The sequence below is a fragment of the Poecilia mexicana genome, unplaced genomic scaffold (genome assembly GCF_051168715.1).
Source record: "Poecilia mexicana isolate PSO_F unplaced genomic scaffold, ASM5116871v1 scaffold_2, whole genome shotgun sequence".
Classification (NCBI taxonomy): domain Eukaryota; kingdom Metazoa; phylum Chordata; class Actinopteri; order Cyprinodontiformes; family Poeciliidae; genus Poecilia; species Poecilia mexicana.
Genome location: NW_028263371.1, coordinates 815,018 through 833,901, shown reverse-complemented (window position 1 = coordinate 833,901; position 18,884 = coordinate 815,018). Strand labels below are relative to the sequence as shown.

The 18,884-nt window shown below is 40.5% G+C and overlaps 1 protein-coding gene across 5 annotated transcripts; it reads right to left on the bottom strand.

Annotated features, from left to right (window-relative positions):
* Window positions 1-838: 838 nt before the first annotated feature.
* iqce (IQ motif containing E) lies at window positions 839-18,569 on the bottom strand. 5 transcript variants are annotated; one of them, XM_014974361.2, is made up of 21 exons: window positions 17,801-18,568; window positions 17,327-17,368; window positions 17,170-17,215; window positions 16,938-17,087; window positions 16,682-16,774; window positions 16,448-16,518; window positions 10,141-10,254; window positions 10,000-10,050; window positions 9,842-9,912; window positions 9,672-9,759; window positions 9,534-9,574; window positions 8,815-8,969; window positions 8,517-8,572; window positions 8,203-8,432; window positions 7,220-7,327; window positions 5,800-6,067; window positions 5,609-5,695; window positions 4,720-4,835; window positions 4,552-4,643; window positions 1,907-1,981; window positions 839-1,785 (listed from the first exon to the last, which is right to left on the bottom strand). In XM_014974361.2, the coding sequence occupies exons 1-21, from the start codon at window positions 17,870-17,872 to the stop codon at window positions 1,661-1,663; spliced, it is 2,151 nt and encodes a 716-aa protein (XP_014829847.2). In that variant the 5' UTR covers window positions 17,873-18,568; the 3' UTR covers window positions 839-1,660. The 5 variants fall into 5 exon arrangements, with proteins under 5 accessions (XP_014829847.2, XP_014829852.2, XP_014829859.2 ...); XM_014974366.2 differs by having other exon boundaries at window positions 8,815-8,966; XM_014974373.2 differs by having other exon boundaries at window positions 9,687-9,759; window positions 17,801-18,567.
* Window positions 18,570-18,884: the final 315 nt, after the last annotated feature.

Here is an 18,884-nt window from a genome sequence, read left to right as displayed (position 1 = left end):
TTGGATTTTTTTTTACCCTTTTTATTGACTTTACAAACCAGTCATGATAAAATGTGCATTGTTTTTTTTTACAAAACAACTGCAAACACCCTTTAATGTCAATATGACAATGGGTTTAGAATAAGTAAAATACCTTTGAACTGATTTCTGCAGAATAATGACAATTCTTTAAAAAAATAAATATAAAACTATTTATTGCATAGATAATAAAAAAAACATCTCTGTTTGCTTTAGCTGAGTCATTGTTTTGCTGGAAAAATAACTGTCCTATTGCCAAAAGGCGTTTCCACAGCATGATGCTGCCCCCACCATGCTTCACAGTAGTGGGGATGTATTTATGTTGATGTTCAGCATGCATCATTTTGTAGAAATCTGTTTTCATTTTAACATTAAAGAGTTTTTTTGTAAATCTTTTTGTCAGAGAAGCCAAATGTTGATTATGATGAATTTGTAAAAGCAATAACAATGGCAACATGTCAAAGAGGTGAATACTTTTTAGGCACTGGATTTTATGCGATACTTAATACAGACTGAACTATGGTTCATCTAACTTCCTATAGACTCTCTAGTGTTCATGATGCTGTTAGATGCTTTAAGTACGTCACATTCTCTCTTTGGACCTCTGTTTCTGCTACCTGCTACTTTGTAAACACATTCTTTAGATTATTGCTGAAGGTGTACAGAAGTGCTTTAAAATAACACAGTGATTTATAGTAGAAAATTAGAATTACCTTGACGACTGCTTATTGTTAGTTTATTCTAGCTGTCAATTTCCTCAAGTAAAACAAAACCACATTAGATTGAATTAATAAGGATTGAACAATTACTGGAAACCAAAAACAAGAAAACAAAAACTTTTAATTACCTTTTGAAGTGAAAAAAAAAACAACTACAGAGCACAGTAAAAATAATGTTACATAGAAACAAAAATACACCGAAATAATAATAAAAAAACATCTCAAAATCAAAATAAGAAACAATCTGAAACTACATTTATAAAAACAGTATTTTATTGGATCAGGTTACACACCTACAAAGAACTTTGCACTTTGAACTTTTTTTGACAGCTTTACAAATGAATCTTTTTTCAAGCATATGTTTATTTATCATCATAGACACACTGTGCCTCCTGCACTGCAATGACAGTTCAGCATTGCATCAGAGAGATCTAGAATTTATTTCCAGATTTACTCTGCAGTGCATCAGATGGCAACAGGTTTCTCATCATTCCTCAAAGATCAACCATAATTTTAGAAGTGTTTTATAGGGTGAGGTCATGTTTATGGATTTCATATTAGGCATACTGACACATGATCAGGCTAATTTACAGTAATGTGGGCTGCTGCTGTAAGATTAATGAGGATCCTTCATGCAGCAGCTTTTACAGCAGAGAAGACAAGTCGTTTATAGTATTGCTTAGATCAAAGCTACACAAAGAAAAACTAAAGAGCTGTTTATAGCATTCCTGTCATAGTAAGTGATTATGTGCAACAAATTTCCATGTTGTACAAAGTTTAACTTCCAAGAGTATTCTGATTATTCAATGCGTAGAGTCTTCTAGGCAGCAAATATTGTGTAATTAATAATATTCTCTTCTAAAGTGTATTGATTCTTCAAGTAAGCGTATGACGGCTATTACTGATGCACATAACCCAAAGAGCTAACGCATTAGGACTTCTCTGTTTCTCAATGGACGTGACGGAGAGACAACAATTTCATCAGAATCGTCAGATTCAACTACAGCATCCGCATCAACCTCTGCTGAGAAAAGAAGTTCCTGTTGAGCTGCAATGGAACAGACAAGGTTTTCAAAGTTATATCCAACTGTTATTAATCATATGTTCATTCATGTGTGAATAAAACAGTGAAATGGAGGAAACTGACATCTTTTTTTTCACCCTCTAACCTTGTGCTTGTTGTCTGCTAGAGACAGGATGATTGTCTTCTTCTTTTTCTGCATTTTTACTAAGAGATGCAGAACCTGACAAAGAAAATAATAATTGAAAAATAATCAGTTATTTCTAAACTGTCACAGTAAATCCTCAGAGAAGTGAGTAAAAACTGGATGCATTTTAAAAATAATTTTAGGCAAATACAAAAAAACCCCCCAAAAAACTGTACCATCCAATACTGAAGTGCTTGAGACATCAAGCACCTGGTGTTTGTAAAAATAGCAAGTATTTCTGATAAAAAAGAGAACACAATGCATGTCCTCATAATGTGGCATTTATTATATACAATAAGAAAAACTGCAACAACCTTGTTCACAAGTGTGTACACACTTTAATACTTTGTTGAAGCACTTTTTGTTTTATATTTTGTTTTTCAGTCTATGAGGATGACATGTCTTCACTTGCCCACTCTAGCCTGCAAAGTTAGCCAAATATATAAGTTTGTGAGGACATCTCTTGTCCACAGCCCTTCGACTACAGACACTGTTCTGTTGCCGTTTCGTTAAGAGGATATTCTAGGTTGTCAATTTTTTTTGTATTTTATGCACGATTTCCATAGCACTCTTTTTTATTACCTTGTTTTGACTTTTAGTTTGCTGACTTGGTGCAGTCAGCCTCCCCAGAACAGACTGCACTGTTCACAACAGATTTCTTAATCTGCTGCATCTTCCTGCAAACACTGAAATACCTGAGCTTCCTCAGGCATAGAAGTACAGTCTGATCTTGTTCAGATTTACTGTCGCATGTCCAGAAAAGTCTCTAATACAGGTAAACTTAAGTATTTATTTTCATCTTATGAAAATATGGTAAATAAAGTTAAAAATTAAGCTAAATTAAGAGTCTGTATGCTTAAGGAACCAAACTTGAGCTTAAGTGTGGATCAGTGTTTAATGTCCTGGATCAGTGTGAAGTTGCACGTGAAAAGTCTTTTGAAAGAACTTGTAATCAAAGTTCTTTACATCACAGAAACCTGGCAGATGGATCCTGTGGACACAAACCTTGGTGTTAAACCCTCAGTTTCTTCAAAACAAAACAAAACAAAATACCCCCTTAGCTGCAGATCTGCTCAGGCGGTGCTCTCTCAACTGAAGCCAATCGTGCATCAAATGCAGTCAGGCTAAATATGAACAAAATATCCTCAGCTCACTACTCTGCTTTGTGGAGCCATATTCTGATCATACCTCAGTGACTACATCTATGGGAACCAGGAGGTCCCTGAAGTCTCACAGGATCATTCTGGACCATCCAGCAGCCACAGATCTTTACAAATCATTAGCGGCTCACAGCTGAGTTCCGTCATCAGTCTTTATCTCAGGCTGTCTGGTTGGTGCAGGGTGAGAGCTGTCATGGATTTAGACATCACTACTCATAAAGGTGTCAGGGAAGTAATGAAGACCAGTTGGGAGGATCAGAACTGTGTTTTACAGCAGCATAAATCCAGACAGGCTCCTGACTCTGGTTCATGTTGGCTATGGAGGATTTACTGTTGAATCTACACATGATTATTAACCACAACACAAACTACGCTGAGGTGTGGGAGATTAATGCAACTGGAAAATTACTGAAAAATATAGTCATGGAAACAGATGTAATGATTGACAATGAAATTATAGAAAATCCTAAATAGGCCCAAATAATAGTATTTTTAGAAACAAACAGTTAAAAAGTTAAAAGTCTGGGATTTGACTTGGCCATTCCATCTCATTGATGTTCTTCATTTTCACCTACATTTTCTGCTGTCTGGGTAAATTGCCTGCTGAAGACCTCCGTTTTTTCCTGCTAGTCAGGCCAGAAAACTGCAATCAGTACATCCCTGACCTCTAGGTTAGGTGAGAACGCTCTACTGAGCTCAGTGACAGAATGTCATCACATCCTGTGGCTATAAATTATGCCTCCACCACAGCTAGTTTGAGGGGTTTATGAGAGAATATGCTAGATATTATCTTCATCTTCACTTTCCTCTTGTCTGTCTCAAAGTACTGTTTTCTAGAAGGAAAGTGGTTCAGTTAGATTTAGTGTTGGAAACTTTCCAAATAAACAGTTTGATAAATATTTTTCCTAAACTTTAACATGCTAACTGAAAAATGCAGAGTTTGAGGGGGAGATTTTTATTTTTTCTTGCAATTTCTCTCTGTTTTGTGTTGGTCTTCCTGACCTTGGGCTAATTTTCTGGTATGTACACTACTGGAAACATTACAACCTGCTTAAAATCGATCTCACTTGGACAAAATATTTTCTTGCTGAATGATGGATTTCAAAGTGTTTGAATGTCATTTATCAATCCTTTCAGGATTAATGGCCAGGGACAATGTCATGTATCCAAGATATCTTTCTGGCTTGGCAATGCCAAAGAAAATGCCAGGTCTCTTGTGTTTATAAGGCGTCACGGTTGCTGTAGATCAAACACATTGCATTAGAATTGCTATCCCTCTAAAAGCTCATTTAAGAAAGATGGGCCTTAGTTTTTCTCATTTCTCTTAAAAGTGAGCTTTACAGCAAGAAAGTTAAAATCCTAGCTGAACTGGGGCTTTCTGCGTGAAATTACTACTGGTTTTGTCCAACTGCCAATGAACGTAAACTATAGATATGGGAACCTCACCTTTGCTCCTGGGAGAATCTGTTAAGCCAGCCCTTCCTGGTACCAGAGCAGGTGGGCAGTTTTCAGCTGGAGAAGGCACAGCGAATCCTGAGCTGAAGCACAAGCAAAAATATTCTAAGAAATATTTTGGCTGTAATTGTTAAAAATTCTGTGTAAAAAATGAGCAACCTCTTTATTGCAATGCTACAACGAGCCAAATGTCCCCTGAAGGCAGATTGTATCAATGTCAAAGCAGCCACATCCAGTCCTCCACCAGAGGTTTTGCTGTTTAAGGAAACTTCTGACTGAAAAAAGAAGATGATCATGACACAGAGAGATGGGCAGGAGATAAAACAAGTCTCCATGAATGCCTTTTAGAGCCATCTAGTGGTTGTTTTATGTGTACTGACACTGAATATTTTCAGCACAAAAACAAATGATAAAATGGCCGACACTTGTGTAGTGCTTTGTCAGTGCTAGGACCCTAAAGTGATTTACACTACAGTCAGTCATTCACCCATTCACTAGCTGTAATGGGTTTTATTTAGAGACATCCAAGTAGAACACAAATGCAGATCACACCAAGTGTGTGTGTGTGTGTGGGCCATTTATCCTTTTCTTTCTGCTTCACATTTATTCCTTACTTTTTGTTGGTACATCTCATCGAATCACATGAAAATACACCAAAGTTCAAGTGGCATGAATACCTTTGAAAAAGGCCTGTGTGTGTGTGTGTGTGTGTGTGTGTTTGTTATACCTTGTGAGGACGATTTTCCTGACATATACTACGTTGTGGGGACCAATTGCTCCTTGTGGGGACCGGAGCCTGGTCCCCACAAGGGGAAACCCTGTTTTTGGGTCAGGGGTCAGAGTTAGGGCTAAGGTATGAATTGAGTTTTGGTTAGGGTTAGGTATGTGATGGTTAGGGTTAGGAAAAGGGTAAAGGTAAGGTTTAGGCTGTAGAAATGAATGGAAGTCAATGGAAAGTCCCCACAAAGATAGCAACACAAACATGCGTGCGTGTGTGCGCGTGTGTGTGTGTGTGTGTGTGTGTGTGTGTGTGTGTGTGGTGAAACACCTTTTTCTCTGTGTTTTTTAGAAAATCTTTCAGCCATGAATGTCTGAAAAGATGGCTCCTTATCACCGACTGTAAAATCACAATGTCCTGCACACAGAACACAGAAGAAAAACCAACTGTCTGGGTGTTTCTTATATAATACTTCTCTTAGCCATCAATGAGTTCCTTTACATGACTATAGTGTTACCTACCCTCTGTCTGTGCTGTCTCCAGTTTGTCTGAATGATCAAAGCTGCCTTTTCTTTGTTTGTCACCTCTGCATCTACGCTCAATGCTTCCTCTCTTTCCTCTTCCTCCTGGTACCCAGCAGGCCTCTCCTCTTCCTCCTCCTGACCTTTTCTGCGCTGAGCCTCAGGATGCTCCATCACAGTGGAAGAAGGTGAGCACTCCTCAGCCTGTATGAGTTTGCTTCTGTCCTCCAAAGTTTGAATCCTTGTCAATAACTGCTCCAACTCCTGTCTAGAAAAGAAACAGTAACTCTATATTTGATCAGATAAAAAACAATGAAGGGGTGATCAGAGCAAGTGTGCTATTTCATATGATGGCAAGCAACAGCAACATAGTAGCCACAGAGTGGCGTTTAATGCCTGAAGTATGTTTCTATTGGTTGGAATGCTAAAGCTAAGAGTTGGCAGGGAAAATTGCATGATGGTAAAAAAAAGAAAAAAGTAAGAAAACTATGGGTTAAAAACTAATTTCAGCAATAGTATAACAGTTAAATATTTTCTTATTATTTAGTAGTCCTAATATTAAACCAGTGGTAGTGATCAGTAATGTAATAATAGTGCATTATTAGGCAATACCTGTCAATTCTGGCCATTTTAAATTATATTAAAGAAGCTAATAACATAAACTGTCAATATTAATATTCCTGTGATCCATTAAGAAGTCATTTCATTTTTGGAGGAACATTTACAGGAAAAAAAATCATTGAATATGTATTAATTCCACTAGTAGGCCTGGATTTCTTAATGCAATACCAATTTGAGAGTAAGTTACTGTACCTCATCTGTTTTCATAGAATTGTTAATTAGTTTAGATGTCTGAATTTTTATTGTCATCCTTTGAGAAATATTATTTGATAGTTAGTTCATTTAGTAATGCATCTTCGAATTCAGAAAGAAAAGAGCGATCAGGTACGTGTGTTACAGGTATTGACAAAATGTCGATATGTGATTGGTTAAAAACATCCTCATATTACTGAACAGTTATCGCATTATTGGTTACCACATGGATCACTTCTATTAATAAAGTTTTTATGATGTAGATTCTGAAAGTGCTCCATATGATGTTCACAACTACATGTTCAAAATACAGTGCATCAAGAAAATGCTATTTGTTGATGCAGGGACAACAAATGTAATAGCGATGAATGGTGGAGCTTAAAGCTTTCTGCTGCCTCTGAGAACATTTACTCTCTGCTCAACTGCTACTAACAAACGGACAGAAGGAGACTGAAATGAGCACATGCAGCTAATGGATGTTTTAGATTTCAGTTTTGATGTAATGAGTGTAGCAGACGTTTTTCTCAAGACGTATTTTTCCTGCAGCTCTCTGTGGTTGTTGGTTGATTGGCCCATCGTGACACACAGTTCATGATTACAAACACACCGATGCTGCTGTTCCACTCTGTCCAGCTGTTCTTTATGTTTAGCTTTCAGTCGCTCAGCCTCTTCTGCCAGCTCATCTCTTTCTTTCCTCAGCTGCTTCACTTCATCACTGAAAACACAAACAAATACAAGAAATAAAACTGATTTATTCAGCTGCTGGTCAAAATAAAATATTTCAAATAAACTACTTTACATATCCCCTCAGTATTCCTTCAAATTTCAATATTTAAAGATTTTTAGGCGTTAGTTTTCAAAGGATTAGCCTGTACATGCCTCTACAGTCTGTTCTTATTACCTGCAGGTTCCACAAATAGTTAAACAAAACAATGTTTCCAGTGTTCAGAATAAGGAAATTTATTTTGCAAGTAAAACATTTAACAAGTTTTACTTGCAAAAAGGACTTGATATTTTTGAATGAGTGTGCATTTAGTCACATCAAAAATACGGAAGGGCACAACGTTAAATTCAAATTGAAGAAAACTGGAAAACGTATTCCATAGCCACGTTTTTTTTCTCTATCCTGACCAAGACCTAAAAAGTGACAAAAGCAAACACTTTCCAGTTTCTTTACTCATTTCTACCAGGCCACAACCTTTCTACCTTTCTCCCCTCTGTTTTTTTCTGTTACTTTCAGAGATGCTTGAATGATAACTTGAGAGAGTAATATTTTTCCTTCATTTAGCCAGTTACATCATATTATTGTGGTTGGTTTACACTTGCTTTTCACTGTTAAATCATCTGTGTATTTGCACTTGTCACAGAACATATTTGGTTTGTGAAATACAAAGTGCTATATTCCCTATTTTTTCCCAACATGATGTAAAAAAAAAGTACAAATTTATTCCAATAAACTGGTGTAAAAGCTTTCTATTTAGGCTTGTCAGTGTTAAAAACCAGTAAAACCCGACCTTCTTAGGCTGATGCCATACATTTTGTTTATTAATTAAGCAGACATGTTGTTTATTAAACTCAATGCTTACTCACCTTTTACTGGACAGCCTCTCTTGAAGCTCCACCCTCTCCTCCTCCAATTGGCCGAGGCGTTCCCTCAGAGCAGAAACTTCTCTTTTTTGCTCAGCGACTGTTCCCATGGAGACCACTGCATCTGTTGCCAGGGGAAACCCTGGAACCTCTGCAGACACAGTCTGGGCCTCCTCATTGAATGTGGCTCTGCTCTTTACTGACTGGGTGTGTCTTCTGCTGCTCTCCAGCCTCTGATAGGACAGGACAGTGTGAGAGTGTTTAATGCTTCCAAGCCTCAAACTGTACAGAAACAATTACTTAGAGCTTCCTCTTACCCTTTCCACCTCTAACAGTCTCCTCAACAACCTTTGTCTACTCCACTCTCTGTAACCTATAGCAACAGACACACATGTTCATCTTATAATTACAGTACAGTACTCTAAACATAATGTAGCAATGATTCATGGTTTCTTATTGATTTTATACTGAATATGTTGGGGGAAAAAATGCAACTAATGGACGTTTTAAATTGCAAAGTTACAAAGAAAAAGAACAAAGTTTTTAAAAACATAATAAACTTTTTTGTTTCCCTTGGGAGCTGCTGCATAAAGACGGTAATGAGAACGCAAAGACCTTTAATTCCTGCAGCAGGATCGTCCGTGTTGAGCTCCTCTCTGAGCGCTGCGTTTTCCTGCTGGAGATGCTTCACGTTTTCAGTCAAGCGATGAACGGTGGAGCTTAAAGCTTTCTGCTGCCTCTGAGAACATTTACTGTCTGCTCGACTGCTGCTGACAAACAGACAGGAGGAGGCTGAAATGAGCACATGGTTTACATTCACCACATGACAATCACACAGGAATGGCCTGGTGATCAGAAAGTAGCATGTTTTGCAAAATCAGCCCAAACCGGTGACTGGACGGCAAACCTTTAGTGACCACTGAACGAGCCAGAGAGAGAAAGACTTTCAGCAGATTACAAGAAGAATAAATGGAGTACGCATTGTAGGATGCATTGTCCTTTAAAATTGTCATTGAAAATGCATTACTTGGAAAGGCTGAGGGCCTTTTAGAAATCTCAGATTTACAGTACATTTGGCCCCTCATGGCAGAGGGAATCATTATCAGTCAGCATCAGTCTTACATCTATATCAGCAGGTCAAATTTTTCCAGAAACTGGAAATTTGCCCAAAATTCCTGATCATGTTTGATTCCCAATGCAGTTATTAAGACATTGGCCCCATTTGTTAGCTTCATAACATAAAAAAAGCTTTATAAAACATAAGTGTATGTTACGTTATCTGCAACAAGATGAATTCCCAAGAAAGAGATCGTTTGTGTTTCAGTTGCTCACACCTTTTCTCTGCAGCATCTAAAAGTATCCTCAATCTTTGAATCTGAAAGATGAGAATCACAAAACATTGTTAAAATATTATTTTTTTTAACAGCCTCCGTGCACTTCACTTAAATCTGAACAGATTTAATAATACACACCAAAACCAGTATTACCTCCTTAAGGTATGTTTCTACAGTGATCTTCAGCTCATCCAGGTTGGTGGTCCTCAACTCACTTTGGAGTTTACTGTGGAAAATAGGAATAAGCCGAAAATATTGCAGGTCTAAAGACAGCAGTGCATTCACAGCGAAATGAAGAACCAGTTTACCTTAAAGAATTTTCCTTCTCTCTGCACTGCTGCTCCAGCTTTAGGATTCTCTGCTTCAGCCCACTGACAATCTAAAGGAAAATATTTGAACTTGAAAGATGGATAAATATATTTTAAGACATTTTTCATACGTTCACCAACAAAATGGACAAACTCACCACACTGCCCTCCTTTCTTTTGTCGACCAAACTACGAATGTATTCAGAGCCCTACCAACATAGAAGGAACATTTTTAGAATGCAAAAAAAAAAAAAAAAAGGCATTCATAGCGAAATTTAAAAATAATTCTGGGATTATACTTTTGTGGGGTCTAAAAGTTCTTCTATTTGTTTCTCTCTTTTAGCACCATCTTCCTCCAGGCGACGCAGTTTGACTTTCATTTGCTGGTTGTCAGACTTCTGAGCCTGTAGAGTCTGACCACAAAACACACAGCAAGTTCAGCATAAAATAAATAAGCATGCAAATCCAGACCATTCTGAAACAATCCAGCCATCGCTAAGAAAACTAGATGCAGATCATTGAAAAATGGCCTGACTTTTTGGAATTCACTTTCAATTCAATTCAGTTTATTTATACAGCACCAATCACAACAAAAGTCATCTCAAGGCACTTTACAATCATTTCAATTCAATCACACATATATTCCAAATGCTCATAGTTATCAAACAGCACAGTATTCTCAATTAATTATTCAAAGTAGATGAAAAAGTTTCTAAGGAAATATTCCACATTTTCTGCTTTTTCTTTTTTTGGGGAGGGGGTTGTTTGTTTTTTAATTTTCCTTTATAAAGCCACTACATTAAAAATACTTAAATATATATATATTAAAAAAAATTCCCTTCTCACCCTCCGCGGGTGGTCTCTTTCATCCTCTGAGCTCGGGTCCTCTACCAGAGGCCTGGGAGCTTGAGGTTTCTCCTCCAGTATCTTGGCTGTGCCTAGAACTGCACATTTCTGGACTGAGATGTCTGATGTTGTTCCTGGGATCTGTTTGAGCCACTGCTCCAGTTTGGGGGTGACTGCCCCGAGGGCCCCGATGACCACAGGCACCACTGTGGTCTTCACCTTCCAGGCCTTCTCCAGTTCCTCTCTGAGGCCCTGGTATTTCTCCAGTTTCTCATGCTCCTTTTTCCTGATGTTGTGGTCACTTGGTATTGCTACATCCACCACAACGGCTTTCCTCTGTTCTTTATCCACCACCACAATGTCCGGTTGGTTCGCCATTACCATCTTGTCTGTTTGGATCTGGAAGTCCCACAGGATCTTAGCTTGGTCATTCTCCACCACCTTTGGGGGTGTTCCCCACTTTGACCTCGGGGCTTCCAGTCCATATTCGGCACAGATGTTCCTGTACACTATGCCCGCCACTTGGTTATGTCGTTCCATGTATGCTTTCCCTGCCAGCATCTTGCACCCTGCTGTTATGTGCTGGACTGTCTCAGAGGCCTCCTTGCACAACCTACACCTTGGGTCTTGTCTGGTGTGGTAGATCTGAGCCTCTATTGCTCTGGTGTTTAGTGCCTGTTCCTGGGCGGCCAGGACAGTCTCAGGGTGCTGGATTTGGGGTGGAACCCTCCATGCATGGTTAGCAGCTTCCGAGTCTTAACGTCCTTTATCTCTTCCATTGGCCAGCTAATTATTCCGGCAGGGTATCTGATTACTGGTAAGGCATAGCTGTTTATTGCACGGATCTTGTTCTTGCCATTGAGCTGGCTTCTCAGGACTTGCCTTATTCGTTGGAGGTATTTGGCTGTGGCTCCTTTCCTTGTGACCTCATCGAGGTTGCCATTTGCTTGTGGTATTCCCAGGTACTTGTAGCTGTGCTATTCCCAGGTACTTGTAGCTGTGCTCTATGTCTGCTATTGTTCCCTCTGGGAGTGAGACCCCTTCTGTGTGGATGACCTTCCCTCTGTGTGGATGACCTTCCCTCTCTTTGTAACCATCCGGCCACACTTCTCTAGTCCGACATCCCAATGTCAGTGCTGTAGATCCTGGTGGTGTGGATCAGTGAGTCGATGTCTCGCTCGTTCTTGGCGTACAGCTTGATGTCATCCATGTAGAGGAGGTGACTGATTGTGGCCCCATTCTTGAGTCGGTATCCGTAGCCTATGCAGAACAGCAGTGGGGACAGAGCATCTCCTTGGTATATGCCACATTTGATGGACACTTGTGCAAGTGGTTCAAGGGTGGTTTTCCACAGCCCCATCGAGTTTGCAATGAAGGCGAAGGCTCTTAGAGTCCTATTGATGTTGTACATCTCTAAGCATTCAATGATCCAAGTGTGTGGCATCGAGTCATAGGCTTTCTTGTAATCAATCCAAGCGGTGCACAGGTTGGATTGGTTGTGTAATTGGCGTCGGGGTTGCCTGGTGTTCATTCGGGCCACGATTCTCTCTCTCAGGTCAGTTGCTGTCTCGTTCAGCTTTTTTTTTTTTGATAGTTCGTTCATTACTGGGGCTGCATACCCAGTCTCGGGGTGGGGAGTAGTTAACTCCCCCCTGACCTTATCTTTGGGCTCCTCCCTTTTGCCGTAGCATTTGTGTTGTACCTCGTCAATCTCAAGTTGTGATAGCAGTTGCCGTTTGCGGATGTTGGAACACTGAGCTACTAGTTGTTTGGCAGTCATTGTAGACTGTGGGTGTCGAAGTAACCATTCCACCCTCAGTCTTTGCATGTAACCCCTCTGACTAGGGTTACTTGAGTAGTAGCATTCCATATATATATATATAAAAAAAAATAAAAAAATTCCCCTCTCACCCTCCGTGGGTGGTCTCTTTCATCCTCTGAGCTCGGGTCCTCTACCAGAGGCCTGGGAGCTTGAGGGTTCTGCGCAGTATCTTGGCTGTGCCTAGAACTGCACATTTCTGGACTGAGATGTCTGATGTTGTTCCTGGGATCTGTTTGAGCCACTGCTCCAGTTTGGGGGTGACTGCCCCGAGGGCCCCGATGACCACAGGCACCACTGTGGTCTTCACCTTCCAGGCCTTCTCCAGTTCCTCTCTGAGGCCCTGGTATTTCTCCAGTTTCTCATGCTCCTTTTTCCTGATGTTGTGGTCACTTGGTATTGCTACATCCACCACAACGGCTTTCCTCTGTTCTTTATCCACCACCACAATGTCCGGTTGGTTCGCCATTACCATCTTGTCTGTCTGGATCTGGAAGTCCCACAGGATCTTAGCTCGGTCATTCTCCACCACCTTTGGGGGTGTTCCCCACTTTGATCTCGGGGCTTCCAGTCCATATTCTGCACAGATGTTCCTGTATACTATGCCCGCCACTTGGTTATGTCGTTCCATGTACGCTTTCCCTGCCAGCATCTTGCACCCTGCTGTTATGTGCTGGACTGTCTCAGAGGCCTCCTTGCACAACCTACACCTTGGGTCTTGTCTGGTGTGGTAGATCTGAGCCTCTATTGCTCTGGTGTTCAGGGCCTGTTCCTGGGCGGCCAGGATGAGGGCCTCTGTGCTGTCCTTGAGTCCAGCTTTCTCCAGCCATTGGTAGGATTTCCTGATATCAGCCACTTCAGTTATTTGTCGGTGGTACATCCCATGTAGGGGCTTGTCCTCCCATGATGGTTCCTCCAGCACCTTGTCCTCTGTTCCCCATTGCCTGAGACATTCGTTGAGCACATCGTCCGTTGAGGCTTTGTCCTTGATGTATTTATGGATCTTGGATGTCTCATCCTGGACAGTGGCTCTCACACTCACTAGTCCTCTGCCTCCTTCCTTACGGCTCGTGTACAGTCTCAGGGTGCTGGATTTGGGGTGGAACCCTCCATGCATGGTTAGTAGCTTCCGAGTCTTAACATCCGTAGCCTTCATCTCTTCCATTGGCCAGCTAATTATTCCGGCAGGGTATCTGATTACTGGCAAGGCATAGCTGTTTATTGCACGGATCTTGTTCTTGCCATTGAGCTGGCTTCTCAGGACTTGCCTTATTCGTTGGAGGTATTTGGCTGTGGCTCCTTTCCTTGTGACCTCATCGATGTTGCCATTTGCTTGCTGTATTCCCAGGTACTTGTAGCTGTGCTCTATGTCTGCTATTGTTCCTTCTGGGAGTGATACCCCTTCTGTGTGGACGACCTTCCCTCTCTTTGTAACCATCCGGCCACATTTCTCTAGTCCGAATGACATCCCAATGTCAGTGCTGTAGATCCTGGTGGTGTGGATCAGTGAGTCGATGTCTCGCTCGCTCTTGGCGTACAGCTTGATGTCATCCATGTAGAGGAGGTGACTGATTGTGGCCCCATTCTTAAGTCGGTATCCGTAGCCAGTCTTGTTGATGATTTGGCTGAGGGGGTTCAGACCTATGCAGAACAGCAGTGGGGACAGAGCATCTCCTTGGTATATGCCACATTTGATGGACACTTGTGCAAGCGGTTTGCAGTTGGCTTCAAGGGTGGTTTTCCACAGCCCCATCGAGTTTGCAATGAAGGCTCTTAGAGTCCTATTGATGTTGTACATTTCTAAGCATTCAATGATCCAGGTGTGTGGCATTGAGTCATAGGCTTTCTTGTAATCAATCCAAGCGGTGCACAGGTTGGTGTGTCGGGTTTTGCAGTCTCGGGCGACTGTGTGGTCTACAAGGAGTTGGTGTTTGGCTCCTCTACTATTTATGCCGATGCCCTTCTGTGCCGTGCTCATGTATTTATCCATGTGTCCGCTTATCTTAGCCGCTATGATGCCTGACATGAGCTTCCATGTTGTAGAGAGACAGGTTATAGGCCGATAGTTGGATGGGACTGAACCCTTTGAGGGGTCCTTCTGGATCAGGATTGTACGCCCTTCAGTTAACCATTCAGGGTGAGTCCCATTTTGTAGCAGCTGGTTCAGTTGAGCTGCCAGTCGCTCATGGAGGGCAGTGAGTTTCTTTAGCCAGTAGGCATGGATCATGTCAGGCCCTGGTGCTGTCCAGTTTTTCATACCTGAGACTCTTTCTTGGACATTTGCCACAGTGATGGTTACTGGGGCTTGTTCAGGGAGGTTGCTGTGGTCCTCTCGTAGTTAGCCACTGTGCATTGCTGTTGTGGGACGCCTCCCTTTCCCATATGCCTTTCCAGTATTGTTCAGTCTCCAGCCTTGGTGGGTCTGCTCTGTTGTTAGTACCCTGCCATTGAGAGTACACTTTAGCTGGTTGGGTGGAGAAGAGCCGGTTAATCCTCCTGGCTTCATTCTCTCTTGTGTATCTCTTTAGGCGGCTGGCCAAGGCTTGGAGTCTTTGTTTGGCAGTTTCGAGTGCTTCAGGTATGGACATCAGGTATGGATCACTGATGCTGAGTTGTATATCAGCTCATTGGTTTCTGTTATGGTGTTGGTAGGGATTGTTCTCAATGCTGCATTCACATCTTGAATGAGACTTTCTGATGGTACTTCACTCAGCCGTTGTAATTGGCGTCGGGGTTGCCTGGTGTTCATTCGGGCCACGATTCTCTCTCTCAGGTCAGTTGCTGTCTCGTTCAGCTTTGATAGTTCGTTCATTACTGGGGCTGCATACCCAGTCTCGGGGTGGGGAGTAGTTAACTCCCCCCTGACCTTACCTTTGGGCTCCTCCCTTTTGCCGTAGCATTTGTGTTGTACCTCGTCAATCTCAAGTTGTGATAGCAGTTGCCGTTTGCGGATGTTGGAACACTGAGCTACTAGTTGTTTGGCAGTCATTGTAGACTGTGGGTGTCGAAGTAACCATTCCACCCTCAGTCTTTGCATGTAACCCCTCTGACTAGGGTTACTTGAGTAGTAGTATTCCAACAGATCCATGTTTTCGTCTCTCGCCCATTTCCGTCTTGTTCCAGTAGCCCATTTTTCATCAAGGTGCTCTGGTTCCCCAGCACCTGACGCAGACCTTGTTTGGCCGGGCGACGTCTGAGCCGGCATGTCGTGCTTATCAATGTCTCTCATGGTATGAGGTAGGCTATATAGCTCTAAGGGTCTTGCCTAAGGACCCACACTGCATAGCTCAATTGCACTGTTGTAACTTGAACCCCGGTCTCCCGGGTGGTAGACTGGTGTCTTACCCACTGAGCTATACAGTCAGCTATATATATATATATATATATATATATATATATATATATATATATATATATATATATATATATACACACACACAAAATCACACAATATGTTTAATATGTCAAAGAAAACACAAAATTGATCAATAGAAATGTAAACTAATTTGGCTGACAAAAAAAAAAACTTTCTAATATCAGCTACCAACTGGAAATAACTCTAATACACACATTAAACGATGTTGGTTCAACAGAACATCAGTGTTATAAAATGTTAAAAAGTGTTTCCCCATCATGTTTTTTCTTTTAAACACAAACATTATGTCTAAAACTAAGAATCTTGTTTAATAGTTTTAAAAGGAAGTCTTTCTTTTAATAATGCCTAACACCAAAACATGTCACATTAAAACACCTGCAACAGTAAAAGCTTTGTGCTCACTTCCTAATGATCAGGAACTTTGTTCATTTTCATTTCTTCCATCTGTCACAGACATCTCCAGTGAAGTAATGACTGTCAGTGTTTTGGTCTTTAGCTCTCATGTCCTCCCTGACCCCATCGCTGAAATGTGCATTACAAATAAACTTGATTGATTGACCTTTACCTTTTTGAGGCGAATAATCTCATCATACATGCTGTCTTTATCCTGACAGTCACCAGCACCTATAGCAAACCCTGCAAAATATTAAATGAGTGCATAGAATCAAAAAGAAGAAATCTCTAAGCAATATTTGCAATTGCAAAGTACTGACTTAAAAACTTGTGATATTGTTATTACTTTCCTACCAAAATTTGACCTCCAGCTTCTCAGCTTGCAAACTTATGAATATGCTCTTACCATTAGATGCAGAAAGGTGTTTCTTTAAACTTGATTTCTGTTTTAGCAGCTGTGGACTGTCAGCAGACTCCAGACTCACCATGTATGACACATCTGAGAGCGCAGAGAAAACAAAAGTGTAAAAGAACAACAGAAATCGGAAGGGGCTTTTTGTCAGGTTGCACTACATTTTCTCCCACCTATTCTGATAAAACCTTTCCTCTGAGGAGAAGCACTTTCTATGAAGCTTCAGCTGGGATTTTAAAATGGAGCCTACCATGGCCGTTGCTCAGGGACGTGAGGTGAGCTGAGCGATGCTCCCTTGAAGTGTTGCCTCTAGTGTCCCCTAAGGAGGGCCTCGGCAGTCTCCAGGCTGCCACTGCTGCTCTTCTGGAGTTCATATTCAGGCTGGAGAGATATGGAGACCCTGAAAATGCCGTAAGGATGCAGCTGAGTGTGTGTTGATACAGTTACTGTAAATGTTCTCAAATTAGCTCAAGCTTTCTTACTTGGAGAAGGTGAAGGCCTCCCAGTAGACTTTTTCCTTGATGTTCTCTAATAAACATGAGGTGTTGGAATAGGATGAAGGCATATATTTCAAACTAAAGCCTCTTTTTCTTTCTTTTTACAAAAAAAGGATTAATAAACCAGAAAAATATATTTTACCTTGCTTGAAATATGAGAAGGAAGAGTGAAACCTTCCTCCACCTGCAAAAAATAGAACAAGGCTAAATAAGTCACACAAAAAAAATAGTTAAGACAAATGCATATTTAAAAACATTTCAGGTTGTTTCAAGCCTTAAAACACCAGGCTTAAGTAATTTAACACTTGCATATTTCCGAGTGTAAATGTGTTATACACATCCTAAAACACAGTTGTAGACTCCTAAAGTGTCTACTTTGCTACATTCTATTAGACAGATTACTATTTTATTATTTAAAGAAAGTATGCACACGTCGACGTTTGCTTATGGCTACATTATACCGACTAAATAGGAATTTACAATAAAATATTCTAACTAATAGAAAAACCAACCATGGATAAGTGTCAGGTTTGATCTACACAAGAGTTTGGAGGATTTTACAGAAAAATCTCACAAAACGGTTTAAGTTGTGTTTTTTTGTGTAAAAAAAACTTACCAGATCTTCACAGTCCTCATCAGTTGGGACATCACTCTCCTCCAAAGACATTTTGTGAGTTGCACTGAACATAACTGGTAAACTGAGGTCAAGTAAGCATCAAAACTCTTGCTACTCGTAAGGTATCCATCCTTTTTCAGTCAAAAGTATTTTACTCAGCTGGGTCCTCTGGCTATTTGTAGTCAATCACGAAAGTTTAGATAACATGTTCGCTGTAATACATCTTAAAATGTTTTTTCGAGAAAATAAAAAGATCTTCCACGGGAATAAGACGTGCATTCGTTCATATTCGTTAAAGCGTTGCCGTCTTGTTTGTTTTCTCGGCGGTGTAGCAACACGGTTGCTATTTCTCAGTTAAGCTAGCTAGAGAGCTAGAGCACTACCGGAAGTTATCCAAAAGCATTTTCAAATTAAAAGCATCGTCAAGGTAATGAAATAACATATTTTAAACAAACAGTTTAAAATATGTATTTTAAACGACTGAATTTTCGACTGAGTCCCGTGAATCCTTCCGACAATAGGTATTCAGTTTACCTGGCAAAAACAAAAGTTCATATTTCCTTTAGAATATGATTGGGCAGGCGGGTCAGTTGTGGGTGGAGGGACACAGCTGATTGTGCTGAGACACAAATTAGCGTGAATGTTTGGTTCAAGTTATGCGACAGAGGTGTGATTCAGATTTCATTATAAGATTAAATCAAACCAGAAAGTGAGATGGAATAATGCGAAAAAATTAGTTGACTGAAATCATTGCAGCATGAATAGTGATTATTGTATAAAAAAAAAAATGTGCCGATACCAGAGGTGTAATGATGGGGATTTCGGGGCTCTTGTGACCTTTCAGCTCCTAAACGGCTCTGATCAGCCCAATAGATAAACATAACTTGGCAAAAAGGAATGTTTTATATGATAAATTCTTTTGCATTCAATGTTTTACTTCTTTCATTTTATGTATTTGTTCTGTTTTGAAAGCAGACATACTTTTGTATCATATTTTAATCAAATTTTTGATTTTATTTTTTTAATGGTTAATTTATTTGGAATCTCCCTTTAATCTTCAGTCACATGCTGCCTGCTTCTCTTT

Coding starts and splice junctions, on each gene's coding strand:
- iqce (XM_014974361.2), bottom strand. CDS start 17,872: ATGTTCAGTGCAACTCACAAAATGTCTTTGGAGGAGAGTGATGTCCCA. Junction 10,255..16,447: donor AGATTATTCGCCTCAAAAAG/GTAAAGGTCAAT, acceptor TTTTGTGGTCAG/ACTCTACAGGCTCAGAAGTC. Junction 4,644..4,719: donor TGTAGCATTGCAATAAAGAG/GTTGCTCATTTT, acceptor CTTGTGCTTCAG/CTCAGGATTCGCTGTGCCTT.